The sequence below is a fragment of the Palaemon carinicauda genome, chromosome 29 (genome assembly GCF_036898095.1).
Source record: "Palaemon carinicauda isolate YSFRI2023 chromosome 29, ASM3689809v2, whole genome shotgun sequence".
Lineage (NCBI taxonomy): Eukaryota > Metazoa > Arthropoda > Malacostraca > Decapoda > Palaemonidae > Palaemon > Palaemon carinicauda.
The window spans coordinates 77817205-77843348 of record NC_090753.1 but is presented as its reverse complement, the minus strand read 5'-3'; the positions used below and the strand labels follow the sequence as shown (position 1 = coordinate 77843348).

Below are 26144 nucleotides of genomic sequence, written 5' to 3'. Positions count from 1 at the left end.
GGAAGCAGCAGGGCCTACCTGAACTGCGTCACAATCGCTCGCCATTCATTCCTATTTCTAGCACGCTCTCTTGCCTCTCTCACATCTTTTATTATTATTATTATTACTATCCAAGCTACAACCCTAGTTGGAAAAGCAAGATGCTATAAGCCCAGGGGCTCCAACAGGGAAAAAAATGTTATTTTTATAATAAAATAAATTTTTGAATATACTTACCCGGTGATTATAATAGCTGCAACTCTGTTGCTCGACAGAAAACTCTAAGGTAAAATTCGCCAGCGATCGCTACACAGGTTGCGGGTGTGCCCAACAGCGCCATCTGTCATCCAGATACCCAGTACTCAATGTAAACAAAGAACTCAATTTTCTCCTCGTCCCACTGCGTCTCTATTGGGGAGGAAGGGAGGGTCCTTTAATTTATAATCACCGGGTAAGTATATTCAAAAATTTATTTTATTATAAAAATAACATTTTTCAATATTTAACTTAGCCGGTGATTATAATAGCTGATTCACACCCAGGGGGGTGGGTAGAGACCAGCAAAATATGTTTACATTATTATGAGCTAAGAATTTTTATTTCATTTTAGAAGTTATCAAAATAACAAAAACAAAATAAATAGGTACCTGGTAAGGAAGTCGACTTGAACAATTACTCTGCCTTTTTAAGTACGTCTTCCTTACGGAGCCTCGCGATCCTCTTAGGATGCTGATCGACCCCTAGGATCTGAAGTATCAAGGGTTGCAACCCATACAACAGGACCTCATCAAAACCCCTAATCTAGGCGCTTCTCAAGAAATGACTTTGACCACCCGCCAAATCAACCAGGATGCGAAAGGCTTCTTAGCCTTCCGGACAACCCAAAAACAACAATAAAAACATTTCAAGAGAAAGATTAAAGAGGTTATGGAATTAGGGAATTGTAGTGGTTGAGCCCTCACCCACTACTGCACTCGCTGCTACGAATGGTCCCAGTGTGTAGCAGTTCTTGTAAAGAGACTGGACATCTTTCAAGTAAAATGACGCGAACACTGACTTGCTTCTCCAATAGGTTGCGTCCATTATACTTTGCAGAGATATATTTTGCTTAAAGGCCACGGAAGTTGTTACAGCTCTAACTTCGTGCGTCTTCACCTTAAGCAAAGTTCGGTCTTCCTCACTCAGATGTGAATGAGCTTCTCGTATTAACAATCTGATAAAGTCTGACCAAGTATTCTTTGACAAAGGCAAGGATGGTTTCTTAACTGAACACTATAAAGCTTCAGATTGGCCTTGTAAAGGTTTAGTACGCTTTAAATAGAACTTAAGAGCTCTAACAGGGCATAAGACTCTTTCTAGTTCATTGCCTATGATCTCCGATAAGCTGGGGATATCGAAAGATTTAGGCCAAGGCCAAGAAGGCAGCTCATTTTTGGCTAGAAAACCAAGTTGTAGCGAACAAGTGGCTTTTTCTGACGAAAATCCTATGTTCTTGCTGAAGGCATGAATCTCACTGACTCTTTTATCCGAGGCTAAGCATACCAGGAAAAGAGTCTTAAGAGTGAGATCTTTCAGGGAGGCTGATTGTAACGGCTCCAACCTGTCTGATATGAAGAATCTTAGTACCACGTCTAAATTCCATCCAGGGGTAGCCAAACGACGCTCCTTGGTGGTCTCAAAAGACTTAAGGAGGTCTTGCAGATCTTTATGTTTGGAAAGATCTAAGCCTCTATGCCGGAAGACCGATGCCAACATGCTTCTGTAGCCCTTGATAGTGGGAGCTGAAAGGGATCGTCCTTTTCTCAGGTATAAGAGAAAAACAGCTATTTGAGCTACAGAGGTACTGGTCGAGGATACAGAAACTGACTTGCACCAGTCTCGGAAGACTTCCCACTTCGATTGGTAGACTCTAATGGAAGAAGCTCTCCTTGCTCTAGCAATCGCACTGGCTGCTTCCTTCGAAAAGCCTCTAGCTCTCGAGAGTCTTTCGATAGTCTGAAGGCAGTCAGACGAAGAGCGTGGAGGCTTTGGAGTACCTTCTTTACGTGTGGCTGACGTAGAAGGTCTACCCTTAGAGGAAGACTACTGGGAACGTCTTCTAACCATCGAAGTATCTCGGTGAACCATTCTCTCGCGGGCCAGAGGGAAGCAACTAACGTCAACCTTGTCCCTTCGTGAGAGGCGAACTTCTGCAGTACCTTGTTGACAATCTTGAACGGTGGGAATGCGTAGAGATCCAGATGTGACCAATCTAGGAGGAAAGCATCTATATGTATTGCTGCTGGGTCCGGGACTGGAGAGCAATAGATTGGAAGCCTCTTGGTCAGCGAGGTTGCAAAGAGATCTATGGATGGTTTTACCCCAAGTGGCCCAAAGTCTCTTGCACACATCCTTGTGGAGGGTCCATTCGGTTGGAATTACTTGCCCTTTCCGACTGAGACAATCTGCTATGACGTTCAAGTCGCCTTGGATGAACCTCGTTACTAGGGAGATGTCTTGACCTTTTGACCAGATGAGCAGGTCCCTTGTGATCTCGTACAACGTCAGTGAGTGGGTACCTCCTTGTTTGGAGATGTACGCCAAGGCCGTGGTGATGTCCGAGTTAACTTCCACCACTTTGCCTCGAAGGAGAGACTTGAAGCTTTTCAAGGCCAGATGTACTGCCAACAGCTCCTTGCAGTTGATATGCATGCTCCTCTGACTCGAGTTCCACAGTCCTGAGCATTCCCGACCGTCTAGTGTCGCGCCCCAGCCCACGTCCGATGCGTCCGAGAAGAGAACGTGGTTGGGAGTCTGAACAGCCAGGGGAAGACCCTCTCTTAGGTTGATATTGTCCTTCCACCAAGTCAGACAAGACTTTATCTTTTCGGAAACCGGGATCGAGACCGCTTCTAGCGTCTTGTCCTTTTTCCAGTGAAAAGCTAGATGGTATTGAAGAGGACGGAGGTGTAGTCTTCCTAGTGACACAAATTGTTCCACGGATGACAGCGTCCCTACCAGACTCATCCACAGCCTGACTGAGCAGCGTTCCTTCTTCAGCATCTTCTGGATGGATAGCAGGGCTTGATCTATTCTGGGGGCTGATCGTCTTGTTGTTCAGCAACGTCCTCATCAGAGGGTTCCTCATCCGAAAACTGATGAGGAAACGGCAACGGAGTGGGCAACGTCTGGCTCGCTGAGTCCGGTCGCACTGGTGGATGCGTGACGGAGCCGGACGCAATATCATGGAACTGCTGCACAGTCTGTGAACTGTCAACACCCATGGGTGCGCGAGGAAGCACAGCGTCAACCCGAGACTGTCTAGACCGTCTGGGTTGTGCAGTCAATACCCTACCGGGTTGCTGAGGTTGACGCACTGCGTCAAAACAAGTCACCTCTGCTGGTTGTTGAACGTCCTGAACGTCAACAACGACCTCCGAGCGTCGCTTAACGTCAACGTGCGGCTGGCAACCCCCACTGGGTCGCATCGGTAGAGGAACCACCTCAACTGGCAGACGCGAGTAGGTTACCTCAGCGTCAACAGGGCGCACAACCGACCGGTTGGAAGGTTGTTGGCCAGAAGGTTCGGTAGCAACCTTCTCCGCATTAAAGTCCTCTATCAAGGACGCAAGCTTGGACTGCATGTCTTGCAGCAAAGCCCATTTAGGGTCTACGGGAGCAGGTGTGGCAACAGACGGGGTTAGCGACTGAGGCGGTACCGTTTACCATCCCTGAAAGCCTTGTTATGCGTGACATAATTGTACAGCAAAACTACAAAGGCTCGAAAACAGCCGTGAAGTTGACCTGTAAACAACTTGGAGCGTCTCCTGGCCAGGCGCCAGGGAGAGTCTACGAGAATTGAGAATTCTATCTGGGCAGAGGCATGAACTCCCAAGCCGAGAACTTCTCTCGTGTCATATCAGACTCTCGCTCTATAAACCAGTTTAAAAGAAGGGAAAGCAAAGGCTGTATCCCCCAAACTCCTCCTGGTGAAAAACCAGTCGCCTAGCCAACGTAAAGCTCTCTAGGAGAGCGAGAGAGCACTAGCTTAAAAACAACGGCTTCGAAGTAGCTAGGCCTAGTGTAAGCTCTGACGTTTAGGCGAACGAGGAGCAGCAGTTACAAAAAGATCCGGACAAAGATCCTTAAAAAAATCATCATGATTTAATTAAAGTCCATAGGAGGCTAAGCAGCTTTAGGCTCCTCTCCATCTGACAGAGTCCTCAAGGGAATATCAGTAGGAGGGGGAACAGCAACTTCCTCATCTACAGGAACCTTGTCCGATAAAAGCTGAGTCTCAAGCAAGGGAGAGACCTACCGTGGTGGCAATGCTTTACAAGCAGAGTCCACACTCACTGGTGCATTAGTAGCGGACCAGAACGCAACGTCATGTAACTGCTTGACAGTCTGTGAACTGTCAACAACTGAACTGTCAACCACAACAGGTGCGTGAGGACGCACAGCGTCCACTCGAGACTGCTTTGACTGCCTAGACTGAGCAGTCAAAACAACTCTAGAATGCGGAGGTTGACGCACAACGTCAAAACAAGTCAACTCCGATTGTTAGTGAACGTCTTGAACGTCAACAGGAGCCTCAGCAAGTGGCCTAACGTCCAAATGCGGCTGAAAAACCACACGAGACCGCATCGAGTGTGGTTCTAAACAACCTGACTGACGTGACTAAGCTACGCCAACGTCAACAGTAAGCACAAAGGAACGTTAGGTTGGCTGAAAGCCAGGATATCGATGAGATAAACGGCTAGACTCAACGGACTAATCGGCAGAATAGTCTTCCATAAGGGAGGCAAGCATATACTGCATGTCTTGCCATACAACCCATTAAGGATCAACGGAAATGGTTGTGGTAAGAGACGAGGGTAACGTCTGTGACCGCAACACTTTGCCTACAAAAAAAAGACTCTCGGAGTCTGTGTTACGCTTTTGTTAGGCGGCGAGCAGTTATCCGATGACTGCATAGGGTCAGAGCTGTCCTAATGGTTGTAACCAGGACGCTGGACCTGTCCTGAAAGGACTGACTTTCGCTTAAGGGCTACGAAACCTTGTGACAGGTTTCTTATGCGAAAAGCCTTCGGATGACGAGGAGAAACAACGTCTCTCTCGTCTTATGGTAGGGGAGATCTTGGTAAGATACACCCGATACCATAGAGGGAAAACGTCTGTTCGTTGGTCAAGGCCTCTCGAACCCATAAGTCGTTTGACATTACTTCTCCCCTGGGCTTGGGAGCATGTAAGAGGTCCCGGACTAGGTGAACGACAGGCACGAACAGACGAACCCTCGGACGCGACACTGTAACACTTTGCGCATATCACTTTATCACTTCGATTTTCTGTTTTGCACTTATTTCACTGAAATTTTTACTGATTTCTACCTGAAACACGCAATTCTACCCTTCATTAAAAGGTAGTAATTGCGAAATCAGTCGTATAATGCAAGCTCATTAATACCAGCAAAAAACAGAAAACATATTTAAGGATAAAAAAAAAATCAGTGGCTGGGAAAGAGACTAAACACTAGTTCATATAACTACGTTTTCAATCTCTCACCGCACATAGCCTGGGGACGAGAATAAAAAACTAAAACGTTTTATCCTTCCTCCCCGTACAGCGACTAGGGACGAGAGTAACACGAGAACAACGTTACCCGCTTGAACGGAACGTTTTCTCTCCTCTCTCTCCCTCCGTCTCTATCTCTCTCTCTCTTTCTCTCTTGATTTCGCACCTAAGAGAAGAGCCCAATTATATTTCGTCAAAAAAACATGTTATTTGACTAAAGGAAAAAACTGAAAGGTTTTTCAAATAAAAAGTTCCTTTAAAATAGAATTTAAAACATTTAAGCTAAGAAAGAATGAACAAAACGTCAGAATCGATTTACTCTTACTGCAAAGTGAAACCGTGATACACTCTCTCTCTATCGTAACGATAGAGCGCATGTTGAACGTCCTGAACGTCAACAACTGCGTAGCATAAAAAAACTAAACGTTAGTTCATCTTTGAAAACAGTACGAAGACTATCAAAGAAATTCTTTCATAAAATATTACATTTAAAAAGTTTTAAATCCTTAGCTCTTTAAAAGCTAATTACGATATAAAGGGCTCAACGTTGATTAACTTCGGTTTCCAAGTTAGGACCGCCTACTCTCAGGAAAGGTCTATATAAACAAAACATTAAAATTATTTTTATATGTTTATAATAAATGGAAAGTTAATCGAAGAGGCCTAATAAAGGCGGAGAGATATAAAATATATAGAGGAAAATCTATAACGTGATATAATTACTAAAAGCCTAAACACACTTCCGCTAAGGGAAGGGTCGGCCATTTAAAAGTGAAAGAAAGTCCATACTCTCTTTGTCACCAAAATTAAATCTATCCAAAACGAGTTCAAGATTTAAGATGGAGATAAAACACCTGCATAGCGAAAGCTCAAAACTAGAATAGTGTACTTCACCAATTAGTTGTGAAAACAAATCCAGTTTAGCAATAGCGAATAAGCACGTCTTGTCGGGAGCACGACAGAGAGAAAATTGAGTTCTTTGTTTACATTGAGTACTGGGTATCTGGACGACAGATGGCGCTGTTGGGCACACCCGCAACCTGTGTAGCGATCGCTGGGGAATTTTACCTTAGAGTTTTCTGTCGAGCAACAGAGTTGCAGCTATTATAATCACCGGCTAAGTTAAATATTGAAAAATAGCCCAGTGAGGAAAGGAAATAAGGAAATAAATAAATGAAGAGAACAAATTAACAATAAATCATTCTAAAAACAGTAACAACGTCAAAACAGACATGTCATATATAAACTATTAACAACATCAAAAACAAATATGTCATAAATAAACTAAAAAAGACTCAAGTCCGCCTGGTCAACAAAAAAGCATTTGCTCCAACTTTGAACTTTTGAAGTTCTACTGATTCAACCACCCGATTAGGAAGATCATTCCACAACTTGGTAACAGCTGGAATAAAACTTCTAGAGTACTGCATAGTATTGAGCCTCGTGATGGAGAAGGCCTGGGTATTAGAATTAACTGCCTGCCTAGTATTACGAAGAGGATAGAATTGTCCAGGGAGATCTGAATGTAAAGGATGGTTAGAGTTATGAAAAATCTTATGCAACATGCATAATGAACTAATTGAACGACGATGCCAGAGATTAATATCTAGATCAGGAATAAGAAATTTGATAGACCGTAAGTTTCTGTCCAACAAATTAAGATGAAAATCAGCAGCTGAAGACCAAACAGGAGAACAATACTCAAAACAAGGTAGAATGAAAGAATTAAAACACTTCTTCAGAATAGATTGATCACCGAAAATCTTGAAAGACTTTCCTATCACCCAGAGCTTTCTTCACTCCAACCATCCACCCAAACCTTGGCCTTCCTCTTGTACTTCTCCCATCAACTCTTGCATTCATCACCTCCTTTAGCAGACAGCCATTTTCCAATCTCTCAACATGGCCAAACCACCTCAACACATTCATATCCACTCTAGCTGCTAACTCATTTCTTACACCCGTTCTCACCCTCACCACTTGGTTCCTAACCCTACTGAACTGAAATGTCCAGCCATGGTTATTACCAAGATATAGGGTAAACCATAAAACTTCCTATTTCAGCTGTGGAAAGAGCAACATTAGCTTATGCTACCAGTAAGAGCTACAACTGTAAATGTTGGGGCCAAGAAATTACGTGGAAGAAAAGGTCAAGTAAAAATGGAACCCCTGGAAAGAATATGAGTCATATCATTAATATTAAAAGATGCTATTATTATTATTTCTTGCTAAGCTACAACCCTAGTTGGAAAAGCAGGATGCTATAAGCCCATTGACCCCAACATGGAAAATAGCCCGGTGAGGAGAGGAAACGAGGAAAAACAAAATATTTTGAGAACAGTAACATTAAAATAAATATTTCCTATATAAACTATAAAAACTTTAAAACAAGCGGAAGAGAAATTATATAGCATAGTGTGCCCAAGTGTACCCTCCAGCTAATTTAGCTAAAATAGCTGGTAGAAACACTGATGGTTTAAAGGTTGCTCATGAATGGCAGAGGGAAGGGACAGAGATAATGCCCTGAAGATTGACTATACATATATATGTGATCACCACCCAAGACCCCTCTCCACCCAAACTAGGACCAGGGAGGGCTAGGCAATGGCTGCTGATGACTCAGCAGGTAGATCCTTAGCTCAAAAGGATGGTGAGGTTACAGACACTACAAGAAACTATCTAACTTAAGCGAGTCTCAAGCCACTGTCCAGCAGATCACCAAGCAGGGCTGTTTTCAAAAGGCTACCATAAGCGAAATACGGTCGCTGGCTAGAGTATCATCAAACGAATAGGAAGCATCACTTTTAGCACCTGTTTTCTTGCTTCCGTTTGATACTATATTTATCATAATCCGACACTATTTGATCTGGGAGATCCATACAGTTATTACATATATCCTAAACTACAATATACTGCTTGCAGTACCAGCTGAACTCGGTTGAGTCCCTGATTAGGCTGGAGGAACGTAGAGAGTAGAGGTCCCCTTTTTTTGTTTTGTTTCATTTGTTGATGTCGGCTACCCCCCAAGATTGGGGGAAGTGCCTTGGTATATGTATGTATGTACAATATACATATTGCATCAAGAGGCAAGTATATCTCACGAGTGTCAAACTTAGATCCATGTATAGAAATTTTATTACAGACTGCACAAATATTTCAGAGGACAGACAGTTAAAAACTTAACAGAATGCCATACCAAGAGCCTTATATAAAAAAAATGAATAAAAAATCATCAAATAGATGTCAACTATTAGCTTGACAAAGTAAGAATGAGTTTTTCCAACAAGACGGTTACTAGCGACCCTGCATAGTAGCAGTCATATAAACCCACAGCTAATCTTTCAATTTTCTAGCTTTCAAAGCTTATAGCACAATCAATGTTGGATAAGACTAATTGAAATATTATAAACAAATCTACTTCAAGTTCACCAGTTTGGCTAGAATGTCTAAGAAAAAAAGGACAAAGGGTACTATTAAAAAAAAAAAAACATATAGTACTGTACTGTAATATGGAGTTTTTATGATAAAATGTTATTTTCCTTAGTAAAATAAATTTTTGAATATACTTACCCGATGATCATGTAGCTGTCAACTCCGTTGCCCGACAGAAATCTAAGGTCGGGATACGCCAACGATCGCTATACAGGTGGGGGTGTACACAACAGCGCCATCTGTGAGCAGGTACTCAAGTACTTCTTGTCAACAAGAACTCAATTTTCTCCTCGGTCCACTGGTTCTCTATGGGGAGGAAGGGAGGGTCCTTAAATTCATGATCATCGGGTAAGTATATTCAAAAATTTATTTTACTAAGGAAAATAACATTTTTCAATATTAATCTTACCCGATGATCATGTAGCTGATTCACACCCAGGGTGGTGGGTGGAGACCAGCATACATGTTAACTTTAGAAGCTAAGTATCCCGTATTTCATTTTAGCAGTTATTCAAAATAACAAACATAAAATAAATAAGTACCTGGTAAGGAAGTCGACTTGAACCATTACTCTGCCTTTTTTAAGTACGTCTTCCTTACTGAGCCTAGCGATCCTCTTAGGATGCTGAGCGACTCCTAGGTGCTGAAGTATGAAGGGCTGCAACCCATACTAAAGGACCTCATCACAACCTCTAATCTAGGCGCTTCTCAAGAAAGAATATGACCACCCGCCAAATCAACCAGGATGCGGAAGGCTTCTTAGCCTTCCGTACAACCCAAAAACAACAATAAAAAGCATTTCAAGAGAAAGATTAAAAAAGGTTATGGGATTATGGGAATGTAGTGGTTGAGCCCTCACCTACTACTGCACTCGCTGCTACGAATGGTCCCAGGGTGTAGCAGTTCTCGTAAAGAGACTGGACATCTTTGAGGTAAAATGATGTGAACACTGACTTGCTTCTCCAATAGGTTGCATCCATAACACTCTGCAGAGAACGGTTCTGTTTGAAGGCCACTGAAGTAGCGACAGCCCTAACTTCATGTGTCCTTACCTTCAGCAAAGCAAGGTCTTCTTCCTTCAGATGAGAATGGGCCTCTCTAATCAAAAGCCTGATGTAGTAAGAAACTGCGTTCTTAGACATCGGTAAAGCAGGTTTCTTGATAGAACACCATAAAGCTTCTGATTGTCCTCGTAATGGCTTTGTACGTCTTAAATAGTACTTAAGAGCTCTTACTGGGCAAAGTACTCTCTCTAGTTCGTTCCCCACCAAGTTGGACAGGCTTGGGATCTCGAACGACTTGGGCCAAGGACGAGAAGGAAGCTCGTTTTTAGCCAAAAAACCGAGCTGCAAGGAACACGTAGCCGTTTCAGATGTAAAACCTATGTTCCTGCTGAAGGCGTGGATCTCACTGACTCTTTTAGCTGTTGCTAAGCAAACGAGGAAAAGAGTCTTTAATGTGAGATCCTTAAAAGAGGCTGATTGAAGCGGTTCGAATCTTGCTGACATCAGGAACCTTAAAACCACGTCTAGGTTCCAGCCTGGTGTGGACAACCGACGTTCCTTTGAGGTCTCAAAAGACCTAAGGAGGTCCTGTAGATCTTTGTTGGCGGAAAGATCTAAGCCTCTGTGGCGGAAGACCGCTGCCAACATGCTTCTGTAACCCTTGATCGTAGGAGCTGATAGGGATCTTACATTCCTTAGATGTAACAGGAAGTCAGCTATCTGCGTTACAGAGGTCTGGTTGAGGAAACTGCATTCGCCTTGCACCAGCTTCGGAAGACTTCCCATTTTGACTGATAGACTCTGAGAGTGGATGTCCTCCTTGCTCTGGCAATCGCTCTGGCTGCCTCCTTCGAAAAGCCTCTAGCTCTTGAGAGTCTTTCGATAGTCTGAAGGCAGTCAGACGAAGAGCGTGGAGGCTTGGGTGTACCTTCTTTACGTGCGGCTGACGCAGAAGGTCCACTCTTAGAGGAAGAGTCCTGGGAACGTCCACTAGCCATTGCAGTACCTCGGTGAACCATTCTCTCGCGGGCCAGAGGGGAGCAACCAACGTCAACCGTGTCCCTTCGTGAGAGGCGAACTTCTGAAGTACCCTGTTGACAATCTTGAACGGAGGGAACGCATACAGGTCTAGATGGGACCAATCCAGCAGAAAGGCATCCACGTGAACTGCTGCTGGGTCTGGAATCGGAGAACAATACATCGGGAGCCTCTTGGTCATCGAGGTAGCGAATAGATCTATGGTGGGCTGACCCCACAGGGCCCATAGTCTGCTGCAAACATTCTTGTGAAGGGTCCACTCTGTGGGGATGACCTGACCCTTCCGGCTGAGGCGATCTGCCATGACATTCATGTCGCCCTGAATGAACCTCGTTACCAGCGAAATCTTTCGATCTTTTGACCAAATGAGGAGGTCCCTTGCGATCTCGAACAACTTCCTCGAATGAGTCCCTCCTTGCTTGGAGATGTACGCCAAGGCTGTGGTGTTGTCGGAGTTCACCTCCACCACCTTGCTTAGCTGGAGGGACTTGAAGTTTATCAAGGCCAGATGAACTGCCAAAAGCTCCTTGCAGTTGATGTGAAGTGTCCTTTGCTCCTGATTCCACGTGCCCGAGCATTCCTGTCCGTCCAGTGTCGCACCCCAGCCCGTGTCCGATGCGTCCGAGAAGAGACGGTGGTCGGGGGTCTGAACAGCCAATGGTAGACCTTCTTTGAGAAGAATGCTGTTCTTCCACCACGTCAGTGTAGACCTCATCTCTTCGGAAATAGGCACTGAGACCGCCTCTAGCGTCATGTCCTTTCTCCAGTGAGCAGCTAGATGATACTGAAGGGGGCGGAGGTGGAGTCTCCCTAACTCGATGAACTGGGCCAGCGATGAAAGTGTCCCTGTTAGACTCATCCACTGCCTGACTGAGCATCGGTTCCTTCTCAGCATGCTCTGGATGCATTCTAGGGCTTGACTGATCCTTGGGGCCGACGGAAAAGCCCGAAAAGCTCGACTCTGAATCTCCATACCTAGATAGACAATGGTTTGGGATGGGACGAGTTGGGACTTCTCTATATTGACCAGGAGGCCCAATTCCTTGGTCAGATCCATAGTCCATCTGAGATTCTCCAGACAGCGACGACTTGACGGAGCTCTTAAAAGCCAGTCGTCCAAATAGAGGGAGGCTCTGATGTCTGCCAAGTGAAGGAATTTGGCAAGATTCCTCATCAGTTTGGTAAACACAAGAGGTGCCGTGCTTAGGCCAAAGCACAGGGCTTGGAACTGGTACACGACCTTTCCAAAGACGAACCTTAGGAAAGGTTGGGAGTCTGGATGGACGGGGACATGAAAGTACGCGTCTTTCAGGTCTAACGAGACCATCCAGTCTTCCTTCCTGACCGCTGCTAGGACCGACTTCGTCGTCTCCATCGTGAACGTCTGCTTGGTGACAAAAGCATTGAGAGCACTGACGTCCAGCACCGGTCTCCAACCTCCTGTCTTCTTCGCTACCAGGAAGAGATGGTTGTAGAAGCCCGGGGATTGATGGTCCCGGACTATGACTACCGCTCCCTTTTGTAGCAAGAGCGACACCTCTTGTTGCAACGCTAGCCTCTTGTCCTTCTCCTTGTAGTTGGGAGAGAGGTTGATGGGAGACGTTGCTAGAGGGGGACTGCGGCAGAACGGAATTCTGTACCCCTCCCTTAGCAACTTCACAGACTGAGCGTCTGCACCTCTGCTCTCCCAAGCTTGCCAGAAGTTCTTGAGCCTGGCTCCCACTGCTGTCTGGAGAGGAAGGCAGTCAGATTCTGCCTTTTGCGGACTTGGAACCCTTCTTCGATTTGCCACGGTGACTGTCGGCACGGGTACCTCCTCTGCTGGAGGTTCTGCCACGAAAGGGCGGGATGAACCTAGTTGCTGGTGTGTCCACTGCGGCAGAACGGAAAGGTCTAGGCACGGAAGGTAAAGCTTTAGCCTTACGTGCGGAAGATGCCATCAGGTCATGGGTATCCTTCTGGATCAACGAGGCAGCCATCCCCTTGATCAGCTCCTCCGGAAAGAGACACTTGGAGAGAGGAGCAAACAACAACTCCGACTTCTGGCAAGGAGTGATCCCAGACGACAAGAAGGAGCAAAGATGTTCTCTCTTCTTAAGCACTCCCGACACGTACGAAGCCGCAAGCTCACCAGACCCATCCCGAATGGCTTTGTCCATGCTAGACATGATAAGCATGGCCGAGTCCTTATCCGAAGGGGAAGTCTTTCTGCTTAACGCTCCCAAACACCAATCGAGGAAGTTGAAGATCTCAAAAGCACGAAAGACTCCCTTCAACAGATGATCCATGTCAGAAAAGGACCAGCAAATCTTAGATCGTCTCATAGCCAGCCTGCGGGGAGAGTCAACCAGACTTGAGAAGTCGCCCTGGGCAGAGGCAGGAACTCCCAAGCCGGGTTCCTCTCCCGTGGCATACCAGACGCTAGATTTGGAAGCAAGCTTGGTAGGCGGAAAGATGAAAGCAGTCTTTCCCAGTTGCTTCTTGGACTGCAACCACTCTCCCATAACCCTCAAAGCTCTCTTGGATGAGCGTGCGAGGACAAGTTTGGTGAAGGCAGGAGCTGCTGACTGCATGCCCAGAGCAAACTCGGAGGGAGGAGAGCGAGGGGTTGCAGACACAAACTGTTCCGGATACAAGTCCCTGAACAAGGCAAAGACTTTCCGAAAGTCTAAGGAGGGAGGCGTAGACTTGGGTCCTTCTAAGTCGGAGTGCGGTTCGTCCAAATGTGCAGCTTCGTCATCCGATACTCCATCATCCGAAAGCTGAGTAGGAAGTGGCAAAGGTGGAGCAGAAAGCTGAACGGCTGAATCCGGCAGCACGGGTGCATGCGTAGCTGCTGCGGATCCAACATCATGCCGCTGCTGGTCAGTCTGCGAGCTGGCAACAACAAAAGCAGAGTGCTGGTGCGTGGGAGGGACTGCCGTGGGTTGCGGAGCATGCCGTATGGGATGCGGAGCATGCCGCATGGGTTGCGGAGCATGCCGCATTGTGTCAAAACACGGCAGCTCTACAGCACCTTCCCACTGCTGATGCGGTAGCTCACGCATGTCAACGGAGGGTGCAGCATGAACATGCGTCTGGCAGGGTGGACTGCGCATCGGAGGTGGAGCTCTCACAGGTGGAGTGTGGGAGCAGGCAGCCGCAGTATCTGCTGAGCGCACAACCGTGGCAGGTTGTAGGTTAACTGGTGCCGTGTCAACCTTCTCAGCACGATACTCCTGCATAAAGGAAGCAAGCTGAGACTGCATAGTCTGCAGCATGGACCACTTAGGATCTACCGTGGTTGGTGCGGCAACAGACGGAGTAGTTGCCTGCTGCGGAACCACTCTACCTCTCTTGGGAGGTGTGCAGTCTTCGGAAGACTGCGGCGAGTCCGAACTGACCCAGTGGCTACACCTGGGCCGTTGGACTCGCTCGGAAGGGACCTTACGCTTGAGAGGTCGTGAGACCTTGGTCCAACGTTTCCTCCTTGAAACTTCTTCCACAGACGAGGAATGATAGGGCTCATTCGTCTGTTTGTGGATGGGACGATCTCTGACAGATACGTCCGCAACCACTGAGGGTACATCCGTACGCTGATCAAGGCCTGCCGAACCCTTTGGTCCTTCGACATTGCTTCTCCCCTGGGCTTGGGAGCTTGCAAGAGGTCCCGGACTGGGAGGACGACTGGCACGAACAGATGTACCCTCATGCGCAACACTGACACTGACACTTTTCACTTCACTTGCACTCACAACACTTCCCACTGCACTTTGCGCTTTCAGCTCTTTGACATCTGCCAAAAGCTGATTACGGTCATTAGCCAATGACTCCACTCTGTAACCAAGAGCCTGAATGGCACGCATCATATCCGCCATGGAGGGCTGAGCACTAGTAGCAGGGTCGGGAGTCACCACTACAGGGGAAGGAATAGGTTGAGGGGCATGGGGAGAGGAAAAATCAAAAGAGCGAGAAGAACTCCTCCTGATCCTATCCTTCTCTAGCCTACGTGCATTTTTAAGGAATTCGTTAAAATCGAATTCCGAAAGCCCAGCGCATTTTTCACATCGATCTTCCAATTGACAGGATTTACCCCTACAATTGGAACAAACGGTGTGAGGATCTATGGAGGCCTTCGGAAGACGCCTAGTACAAGCCCTAACACTACACTGCCTGTACTTAGGGACTTGAGACTGGTCAGACATCTTGAATTGTAGAAATAGTCAAGGGGGAATTCCAAAATCTAGCAAAGTTCGTTAACAATTAATCCAAATTAAATCAAAAAGCTTGCTAAGCTAATGATAAAGATTCCTGAATAGCGAAGGCTAAAATCTAGAGCGAATACATCACCAAAATCGTGAAAAACAACTCCAGAATCAACAGCGTATCCAAGTAGGTCTTGCCGGTGGCACGACAGAGGAAAAATTGAGTTCTTGTTGACAAGAAGTACTTGAGTACCTGCTCACAGATGGCGCTGTTGTGTACACCCCCACCTGTATAGCGATCGCTGGCGTATCCCGACCTTAGATTTCTGTCGGGCAACGGAGTTGACAGCTACATGATCATCGGGTAAGATTAATATTGAAAAACAAAGTTTTATGAATACTTACCTGGCAGTTATATATATATAGCTGATATCTCTAAAATCGGCAGAATTTTTCAAAACGAGGCAACCGCCTTGTGGTGGTTGGGAGGTAGGTGGTAACACCCGTCACAGGGTGGTCCAAGGAATCATTCCCGTGTCCAAGACTTCAGTTCATCTATGCCCGACCTGTCTCCTGAGGGGAGGTGGGTGGGCTTTCGAATATATATATAACTGCCAGGTAAGTATTCATAAAACTTTGTTTTATCATAAAAACTCCATTTTTATGAATAGTACTTACCTGGCAGTTATATATATATATAGCTGATTCACACATTTGGAGGAGGGAAACAGACAGTAAACATCGTTGGGGAAACAACAAAAGAGTTGTAGGAGATAAAAACACCTTGATTCCTTGCCTGCTAAGGTAGCTGATTCAAAGGTACAGCCTTTAGAGTGGCTTTCCCTTAGGAGAGTTTATCCAGGAGTAAGCCTGCAATGCTGCAAAAAACTCAATCGAGTCTGTCAAAGGGATAAGACCAACAACTTGACTAGACTTCAGAAACTACCTTTGCCCCATATAATAAAAATTGCAACCTTACTAAAACTAGCCACCTAACCCTGCAACATAGACATAAACTATCTATCTAGACTGAGGGAACCGCACCACAAGACGAAGTCCTCAGACTATCATAAAAACACAAACCCTCATACATGCATATAAACCAAGGTTGAGTGGGGTTATTAACTCCTTTGCCTAATACAGAAACTGCAGCTATGTATGGGCCCAAGGAATAGCACTTGCCAAAGTCTACTCTCACCTCTCTAAGTTAATGAGAAGCGAAGACAGAGTTGCTCCTCCAGAAAATTGCATCCATGAATAGCCTAACTAACATGTATTCCTGATATGCCAGAGAGGTAGCAATGGCTCTCACTTCGTGAGCCCGTAATTTCAACAGGGCGAAGTGTTCCTCCTCACATAAGAGGTGGGCTTCCCTAATTTTCTCCCTCAGGAAAAAGGACAAAGCATACTTAGACGGGTTTTTGGCGGATCTTTCACTGAACACCATAACAAGTTGGATGCACAGCTCACGTTCATAGTGTGAGCCAAAAAAAACTTTGAGGGACCTAACTGGGCAGAGGAGTCTTTCCTTCTCTCGACCCACTAGGTTCGTGAGGTTAATGACATCAAACGTCGTAGGACAGGGTTACGAAGGGTTCTCGCTCTTTACAAGAAAGATGAACCTTAAGACACAAACTGCCCTATCCTAATTGAAGCTCACCCTCTTCCCAATCACCTGGACTTTGCTGACCTCTTGGCATTCGCTAGAGTCATAAGAGAGAGGGTTTTCTTCGCTACAACTCGAAGAGAGGCTAGCGAGAAAGGTTCAAATTTCTTGGAGCACAGAAACTTAAAACACCACATCCAGGTTTAAGAGTACCTATTACGTCGTCTGAAAAGACCCAATGAGGTCCTGCAAACCTTGATTTTGGGACAACTCTAGGCCTCTATGCCTAAAGACGGCGGAGAGCATACTGTTGTATCCATTGATGGTAGATACAGCCAGCTTAGCATCCTGTCTGAGGTACAAGAAGAAGTCTGCAATCTGGCTCAGAGAGGTAGTGGATGAGGAAACTTGTGCCGCCTGCACCAAGCTCTAAAGGTCTCCCACCTAGATTGGTAGACTCTTTGTGAAGAGATCCTCCTTGCTCTGGCGATAGATTTCGTCGCTTGTGCCGAAAAGCCTCGAGATCTGACAAGCTTCTAGTCAGTCTGAAGGAAGTCAGTTGAGAGCAAGGGGGGTAAGATGATACCTCTCGAAGTGGGGCTGTTTGAGAAGATCTGGACTTGCCGAAGTCTTCTTGGGAAGTCCATCAACATGCCCATCACTTCCGAAAACCATTCCCTAGCAGGCCAGAATGGAGCCGCTAGGATCATTCGCCCCGAATTGAGGAGAGCGAATTTCCTGAAGACCAGATTGATGAACTCGAACGGTGGCAACGCAAACATGTCCACCCCCGTCCAATCCATCAAGAAGGAGTCCACTGCTACAGCTTCCTTGTCCGGGACTAGGGAGCAGCAGTAGGGGATCCTCTTCTTCCAGTTGGAGGCAAAAAGGTCTGTTACAGGTCTGCCCCACAACATCCAGAGACTGACAGACTTGCGGGTTGAGAGACCATTCTGAGGGAAAAACAAGTCTCTTCCTGCCGAGCATGTTTGCCCCGCTGTTTCTTGCCCTAGAACAAACCTCCTTTCTAGATCCAAGAAATCAGAACGAAGGCGTCCTTGATCTCGACACACGATTCGACTAGTGTCATCACGAAGTCCTAGATTCTCATGTTCAAAGTCATGCCTCATGCTAGAACTTCGACGTCGAGCGTCCTGAAAGACGAGGCGCCGATCGTCCTGTAAGACGTGGCGCCGATAGTCCTGTAAGACGTGGTGCCAAAAGTCCTGTAAGACGTGGAGCCGAGAGGTTAACAGAGCGAGACGCTGAACGTTCTAAAAGACAAGGTGCTGAGCGTCCTGGTGTCAGAAGAGACTCTTCTTGTTGACAAGAAGACCTAATTATTTGATAGGCTCAACGTCATCTAAAAATCCAGATACAGAGACGCTCTGATTTCTCCAGAGAGCAGTATTCCGCTACATAAGGCAAAAGTTACGTGAACATGAGAGGGGCGGAGCTGAGACCAAAACACACGCCCGAAACTGACCCATTCTACACCCGTTCTTCCTTGTAAACAAACCTCAGATAAAGTTTGATTGCATAGCCTGCCACTTAGACTCCTCTCTAGAACTGGGAGAGAGAATCGTTGTAGCTAAAAACTAAAGGAGGTTTCCCTATAAAAGGAAAAAGTAATCCTCCTTCAGAAGAAGTATTGACCAAAGGTCTGCTCCCCTCTTCTCCAAAGATTTGATGTCTCCATGGAGAACTTTGACTTCTGAACGAAGGCGTAAAGAGCATTTACGTCCAGGACCGGACAAAAGACTCCCTCTCCCAAAAGAGAGACATTGAAGTTGCAAAGTCGGTTAGGCAGAAAAGTCTTATTGGAGTAACTAACAAAGGAGGATTCACTAGGAAAAAGATTTCGCATCCATTCTTAGAAAAACACGGACCAAAGGTCTGCTCCTCTCCTCTCCCAGGCTCGCCAGAAGTAGCAAAGTCTGGCTCCTACTGTTGTTAGTCATCAAAGGTTTCTGTTTTAAGAAAAAAAATTAATATATTCTTAAAACTCCATTAATGACCACGCGAAAACTCAGAGGGTGGGGAACATGGAGCAACAGAACTTAGGATCCTCTCCTTCTGTTAACCTCAAACAATTCAACAGGAGAAAAGTGATCACAAAGTCATCCTTGACAAAGATCTTATAAGACGTGACGTCGCCCTGAAAGGACAAGGCGGCGACCGTCCTATCATCCTGAAAGACGAGGCTGCCCTCGTCCCGAAAGACGAGGCTGCCCTCGTTCCAAAAGACGAGGCTGCCCTCGCCACGAAAGACGAGGCTGCCCTCGCCCCGAAAGACGAGGCTTCCCTCGCCCCGAAAGACAACCCTCGCCCCGAAAGACGAGGCTGCACTCGCCCCGAAAGGCGAGGCTGCACTCGCCCCGAAAGGCGAGGCTGCACTCTCCCCTAAGACGAGGCTGCATTCGTCCTGAAAGACGAGGCTGCATTCGTCCTGAAAGGCGAGGCTGCATTCGCCCTGAAAGACGAGGCTGCATTAGTCCTGAAAGACGAGGCTGCATTCGCCCTGAAAGACGAGGCTGCATTCGTCACGAAAGACGAGGCAGCATTCGCCCTGAAAGATGAGGCTGCATTCGTCCTGAAAGACGAGGCAGCATTCGCCCTGAAAGACGAGGCTGCATTAGTCCTGAAAGATGAGGCTGCATTCGCCCTGAAAGACGAGGCTGCATTCGCCCTGAAAGACGAGGCTGCATTCGTCCTGAAAGACGAGGCAGCATTCGCCCTGAAAGACGAGGCAGCATTTGCCCCGAAAGGCGAGGCTGCACTCGCCCCGAAAGGCGAGGCTGCACTCGCCCCAAAAGGCGAGGCTGCACTCGCCCCGAAAGGCGAGGCTGCACTCTCCCCTAAGACGAGGCTGCACTCGCCCCGAAAGACATGGCTGCATTCGTCCTGAAAGACGAGGCTGCATTCGTCCTGAAAGACGAGGCTGCATTCGCCCTGAAAGACGAGGCTGCATTAGTCCTGAAAGACGAGGCTGCATTCGCCCTGAAAGACGAGGCTGCATTCGTCACGAAAGACGAGGCAGCATTCGCCCTGAAAGACGAGGCTGCATTCGTCCTGAAAGACGAGGCTGCATTGGTCCTGAAAGACGAGGCTGCATTCGTCCTGAAAGACGAGGCTGCACTCGCCCCGAAAGACGAGGCTGCATTCGTCCTGAAAGACGAGGCAGCATTCACCCTGAAAGACAAGGCTGCATTAGTCCTGAAAGACGAGGCTGCATTGGTCCTGAAAGACGAGGCTGCATTCGTCCTGAAAGACGAGGCTGCACTCGCCCCGAAAGACGAGGCTGCATTCGTCCTGAAAGACGAGGCAGCATTCGCCCTGAAAGACAAGGCTGCATTAGTCCTGAAAGACGAGGCTGCATTGGTCCTGAAAGACGAGGCTGCATTCGCCCTGAAAGACGAGGCTGCATTCGTCACGAAAGACGAGGCAGCATTCGCCCTGAAAGACGAGGCTGCATTCGTCCTGAAAGACGAGGCAGCATTCTCCCTGAAAGACGAGGCTGCACTCGCCCCGAAAGACGAGGCTGCATTCGTCCTGAAAGACGAGGCAGCATTCGCCCTGAAAGACGAGGCTGCACTCGCCCCGAAAGACGAGGCTGCATTCGTCCTGAAAGACGAGGCAGCATTCGCCCTGAAAGACGAGGCTGCATTAGTCCTGAAAGATGAGGCTGCATTCGCCCTGAAAGACGAGGCTGCATTCGTCCTGAAAGACGAGGCAGCATTCGCCCTGAAAGACGAGGCAGCATTCGCCCCGAAAGGCGAGGCTGCACTCGCCCCGAAAGGCGAGGCTGCACTCGCCCCGAAAGGCGAGGCTGCACTCGCCCCGAAAGGCGAGGCTGCACTCTCCCCTAAGACGAGGCTGCACTCGCCCCGAAAGACGAGGCTGCATTCGTCCTGAAAGACGAGGCTGCATTCGTCCTGAAAGACGAGGCTGCATTCGTCCTGAAAGACGAGGCTGCATTAGTCCTGAAAGACGAGGCTGCATTCGCCCTGAAAGACGAGGCTGCATTCGTCCTGAAAGACGAGGCAGCATTCGCCCTGAAAGACGAGGCTGCATTAGTCCTGAAAGATGAGGCTGCATTCGCCCTGAAAGACGAGGCTGCATTCGCCCTGAAAGACGAGGCAGCATTCGCCCTGAAAGACGAGGCAGCATTCTCCCTGAAAGACGAGGCTGCATTTGTCCCTGAAAGACGAGGCAGCATTCGCCCTGAAAGACGAGGCTGCATTCGTCCTGAAAGACGAGGCAGCATTCGCCCTGAAAGACGAGGCTGCATTCGCCCTGAAAGACGAGGCTGCATTCGCCCTGAAAGACGAGGCAGCATTCGCCCTGAAAGACGAGGCTGCATTAGTCCTGAAAGACGAGGCAGCATTCGCCCTGAAAGACGAGGCTGCATTCGTCCTGAAAGACGAGGCAGCATTCGCCCTGAAAGACGAGGCTGCATTAGTCCTGAAAGACGAGGCAGCATTCGTCCTGAAAGACGAGGCTGCATTCACCCTGAAAGACGAGGCTGCATTCGTCCTGTCTTGAAAGACTTAGCGCCGAGCGTTAAGGCAAAATGATATTCATTATGCCGCTCGGCGCGTTCGGTTCCGACCAGAGGGTTCATAAGGCCGACTGGCGCTCTGGGACAAAAACCGAGTCAATGATGGTTTGTAAGCATTGATATTATCAGCGAATATCTATGACTTAAAGTATTACCATTAAAATCAAAAGTGATGTAATGCAAAACTCTAAAAGCAGTGTTAGAATCTTAACGTTCAACGCTCTTTGCTTTCCCATGGCAAGGGCGAGCATTCTTGGGAACGTTAACAGGAACGCTCGCGAGGGCGTTTGCTCGTGAGCTAACGCCTCTCGTTTCCTTTCGCCGATCGACGTTCCTTCTCCTGTGGGCCGGGGAGCTTGGAAGAGGTCTAAGGCTAGGAAAACGACGTCCACTGTGCTGAAAGAATCCAATGCCTAATTTCGCACTGAAACTTGCACTATTAAACTCTTACACAAAAAACCATAATTTGTCCTGCCCGTTGTGAGAGAACTTATTCTTCTGCCACGGGCTTGAATGAGAAAGCAAAATCGTCTCTAGTACTTGCTATATAAACTGTAACAAAATATTTTTATAAAATATTAAACTGACATTTCCATAATAAAATAAACTTTCAAACATACTTACCCGGCGGTCACAAAAAGAAAAAACCACCGGGCAAGAGTTGAGATTAAAAATAGATGTTGAAGACACTCACCCGGTAGTTACATATAACCACCGGTAAAATTAAATGTCATAAATACCTACCCGGTAGTTACATACAAACGCCGGGAAAGTTATACGTTAAAAATTAAAATGAACAGAAAAAGGGAAAACAAATGTAATCCACAATTAATTCAAAGGGTTTTCAAAAACAAGCGAGTTGTAATGATAAAAAGAACAGATATAGCAATAACGTATCTATATATATAAATGTAAACATATAAATGAAAATGCTACTAAAACTAGAATTCCCATATCGTTGTTGTTGGAGTATAATAGCCAACACTTTAATTCCCATATCGAAAAGAATGCTACCAAGGCATGTTGGGACTGCGCCGATAGTAATGAGTAACAGCGTAAATCAACCATACGCTAGTTCTATTTAATTTAAGAAATTAGATCGATGATTTAAAGAACGAATACCAAATGGACAAATCTTTCTTTAAAATTTTACATTAAAAGTTAAAAAACTTATATAAGTGGAATTCCTCCCAATCTTTACATAAAACAAATAAAAGAGAATTTGAAAGACATACATGAAGATTACGTCACACGACTGTGACGTCATAGAGTTGCCGGAACGTATTTCCGTCATCAGGATTAAAAACTTTGCACCTAAAATATAGTGCACAAACAAAACCTCTGCATACAAACTGTGAGGATCAACCGACACTTTCGGTAACCTCACCTTCCATACATTACTCGCACAAACACGAAAATTAAGTTATCACTCATGATAAACAAGGTAAATAATAATAATAAAACACGATTGCCAAATCCCTAAATCAGTGTACTTCACCAAACGAAGTCCAAAAAAGCGAAGAAGGGAAAATGATTCGAAAAACTCTCAATGGTGGACCGACGATGTTTTCGATCCAGCCGACAGAGATGAACTGAAGTCTTAGACACGGGAATGATTCCTTGGACCACCCTGTGACGGGTGTTACCACCTACCTCCCAACCACCACAAGGCGGTTGCCTCGTTTTGAAAAATTCTGCCGATTTTAGAGATATCAGCTATATATATATATAACTTCCAGGTAAGTACTATTCATAAAAATATTCTATAACTATGAGGCTTCACTTTCAGACTACTTAACCCATGAAGTATAAGATCATAATGATAACCAAATAATCCCATTAATATCAAACTGAGAGCTTAAAGAACAAGATGGTTTTAACAAATGAGAAGGGATAGAGATAGGGAGTAGTAAATCCAAAGAGTAGCAGATTTGGAAGTACAATACAGTAGTCGGATGAGACCAGTAGGAAGGCCTTTAAATTTTAAGATAAATGGCCATTGATGACAGTGGAGAGAACTCATTTCACGTTTAGTCTAAAAGAAGGAAAACATGGCATAAAAACTCAGTACTGTAGTTGACTATGCCCACCAAATGTAAACACCGTAATTACAATTTATAAATTTTTGGTGGAAAATCAGTTCTCCCAAAAAGAGCTGGAAAACAAGGCAAAGCTGTAGAAAACAAGGGCAAATGACACTGGAGCACAGATATTACACTTTGCGTATCTCTACGACACTACTTTTAGTTTTTACCTTCCTGCATTTGGATTTTCTTGAATATATCTGTAATAAGATTCTTCATCGTCCTCCCCATCAATGTCGTCTCGAACTCCTTTGATTTCTTTTTTCTCCTCGGCGCCCTTAGTTTTTGTTCTTTTCACCTGTCAAACATCCACAAGGGAAAAAAAAGTAGACCAAAATTCTCACGCAAAGGAGTTCTAGCATTGATAGCAATTAATAACTTCTACTGCAGATCACTTTCTTTAATCTCAAGGTAAACTTTGCACTACATCTATAAACATAATTAAAAAACTTCCTGTTTACACTGGAATTGATGTTTATATTCCATCTTGCTAATATCCTAATCCAAGCCTTCAGTAAAGAAAGATGCTTTACAAATGTTACCACAAATCACAACTATTTTTCACTATTTATGTGAAATTCAATAAATAAATTCAAAAGAGAATGACAAAACACTAATATTACTGTACTGTACTGGATTCTAAAAGGAGGAACTGCACTCTAAAAAGCCTAAGACATGGCAAAAATGAGTAAACTATAACTATTATCCATTGAGTTCACTTTTAACCTAAATTTTCTATCAAACAAAGTTATTCAACATGACAAACTTCCCTTCTTCCATACATTTAACTGAGCTGGTGAAAATTACTGATTGTTACTGCATTTGGAGTTTATCTTTAACTACAGCAGATATAGTATGCAATAAACAATCCAATACTGTATATTAAACTTTAAAAGTAACGTAATATGACAAATTCGGAGATAATTTGTATTTTTCCTAACTATACACAAACCTTAGCTATTTACATAGGGTTTACTTTCGGCGTAGCTGAAATTGACGAGCCATTAGATTTTTAACGAGGGTTTACTACCCCCGCGCTAGTTAGCAGGGGTAGGGGAGGGGTAGCTTGCTACCCCTCCCCCCTCACACACCGGTGAAATGTCTCACTTCACTTAGAGGTAGGACTTGTCTTGGGGGACAGGGCTGGCGGGCAAATATGTGTAAATAGCTAAGGTTTGTATGGTTAGGAAAAATACAAATTATCTCCGAATTTGTCATTTGTTCCGTAACCGAAATACAAACCACGCTATTTACATAGGGTGACTTACCCCTTAGGAAGGGTGGAAAGTCCCCAGCCTTACTGGCTTTGGCTTACCCGGGGACTCAGAATCCGAGTGAGCCGCACTCGAGAAAAGGAGTCCCTGCACCTCACAAGTTCCTTGCTCTGTAAGGAACCTGTGGCCTACATAAGCTTGTGTGTGAAGGAATAAAGTGTGGCTCGTCCTAGGCAGTTGACCTGGAGTTCTTAGACGGAACTCTAGGTAAGGACGTTCCCAATACCACCTCGTCAGGGTATGGGGGACGCGACAGTATTATCTTAATACTCAGAACACAAGGAAGCATGGTTTACCTGCAGAGGTTTGAGGTCAGCTATGCAGAGACCAGGATGCTGCTTTCCCCAGGAGAGGGGAGGATGAAGAAAGAAGTAAGGGCCAGACATATTTCTTCCGTTCATGCAGTCTAAAACCCGTTAACAATGCCCTCAACCTTCTGCTACCTGTCCAAAAGGGAGCCTGAGGTTAGACCAGCTGTTGTGTAGCCACCACAGGGCGATAGAAACGTATCGATACTCCTGTGGGTCACGTCCTGCAGGAAGTGGGCTGCGAAGGTCGCTAGACGCTTCCAGACTCCAGCTTGTAGCACCTGCGTCACAGAGTAGTCCCTCTTGAAGGGCAGGGACGTTGCGATGTATCTGACATTGTGGGCTGTAGGGCGACGTGACGGGGGAGGGTCTGGATTCAGGTCGAGATGAATGGCCTTGAATCCGGGCTGAAAAGGCATACTTGGTGACCTTCCCCTGCGTCCTTCCTGTGCTCCCAAACTGGGCTTGCACCTGAGGACGAACAGCATCTGTTCTTAAAGATAACCCCTCCGGTTCCTCACTGGCAAGTAGGAGAAGGTCTGGGTCATCTGTTACAGAACGGGCACTCAAAATCTTGAAGGAGTCGAACCGAGGGTCCGGGACTCCAGGATCCTGAGTCTAGTAACCAACTCGGGAACGAACCTGAATGTTACCTCTCCCTATCTTCTTGAAAGGGCGGAGTCGTACGAGAGACCATGAAGATTGCTTACACGCTTGGTCGAGGCCAGAGCGAGCAGGAGCATAGTCTTCCAAGACGAGCGACGATTAGAGGCCTGACGTAATGGTTCACAAGAAGATCTCTTAAGGGTCTTAAGAGCCCGAACCATGTTCCATGGAGGAGGACTCACTCCGACTGGAGGCAGGTAAGTTTGTAGCTTCGCATGAGCGAAGAAAGATCCCACGGGGAGGAAATGTCTATTCCCTTTCAGCTTGAAGGCCAGGGTAAGGCTGAGCGATAGGCTTCACTGCCGAGAGCGGAAATCGAATTTCCTCCCGCCGATAACCAATAACTTCGTTATTGCTTGAGTAGAGGCATCAAGGGGAGAGGTACCTCTCCCACGACACCAACCACAGAAGACTCTCCACTTCGCCTGGTAGACCCCTGCGAATGACTTTCGCAG

The 26144-nt window shown here is 46.2% G+C and overlaps 1 protein-coding gene across 1 annotated transcript in view; it reads right to left on the bottom strand.

Moving 5' to 3' along the window:
* The window catches only part of LOC137622279 (ATP-dependent RNA helicase DDX42), a 69255-nt gene that overhangs the window by 27363 nt on the left and 15748 nt on the right, over positions 1-26144 (bottom strand). The window contains exon 4 of the mRNA XM_068352826.1: positions 23612-23739. Within this exon, the coding sequence (XP_068208927.1) occupies positions 23612-23739 (128 nt within the window). The remainder of the gene's footprint in view (positions 1-23611; positions 23740-26144) is intronic.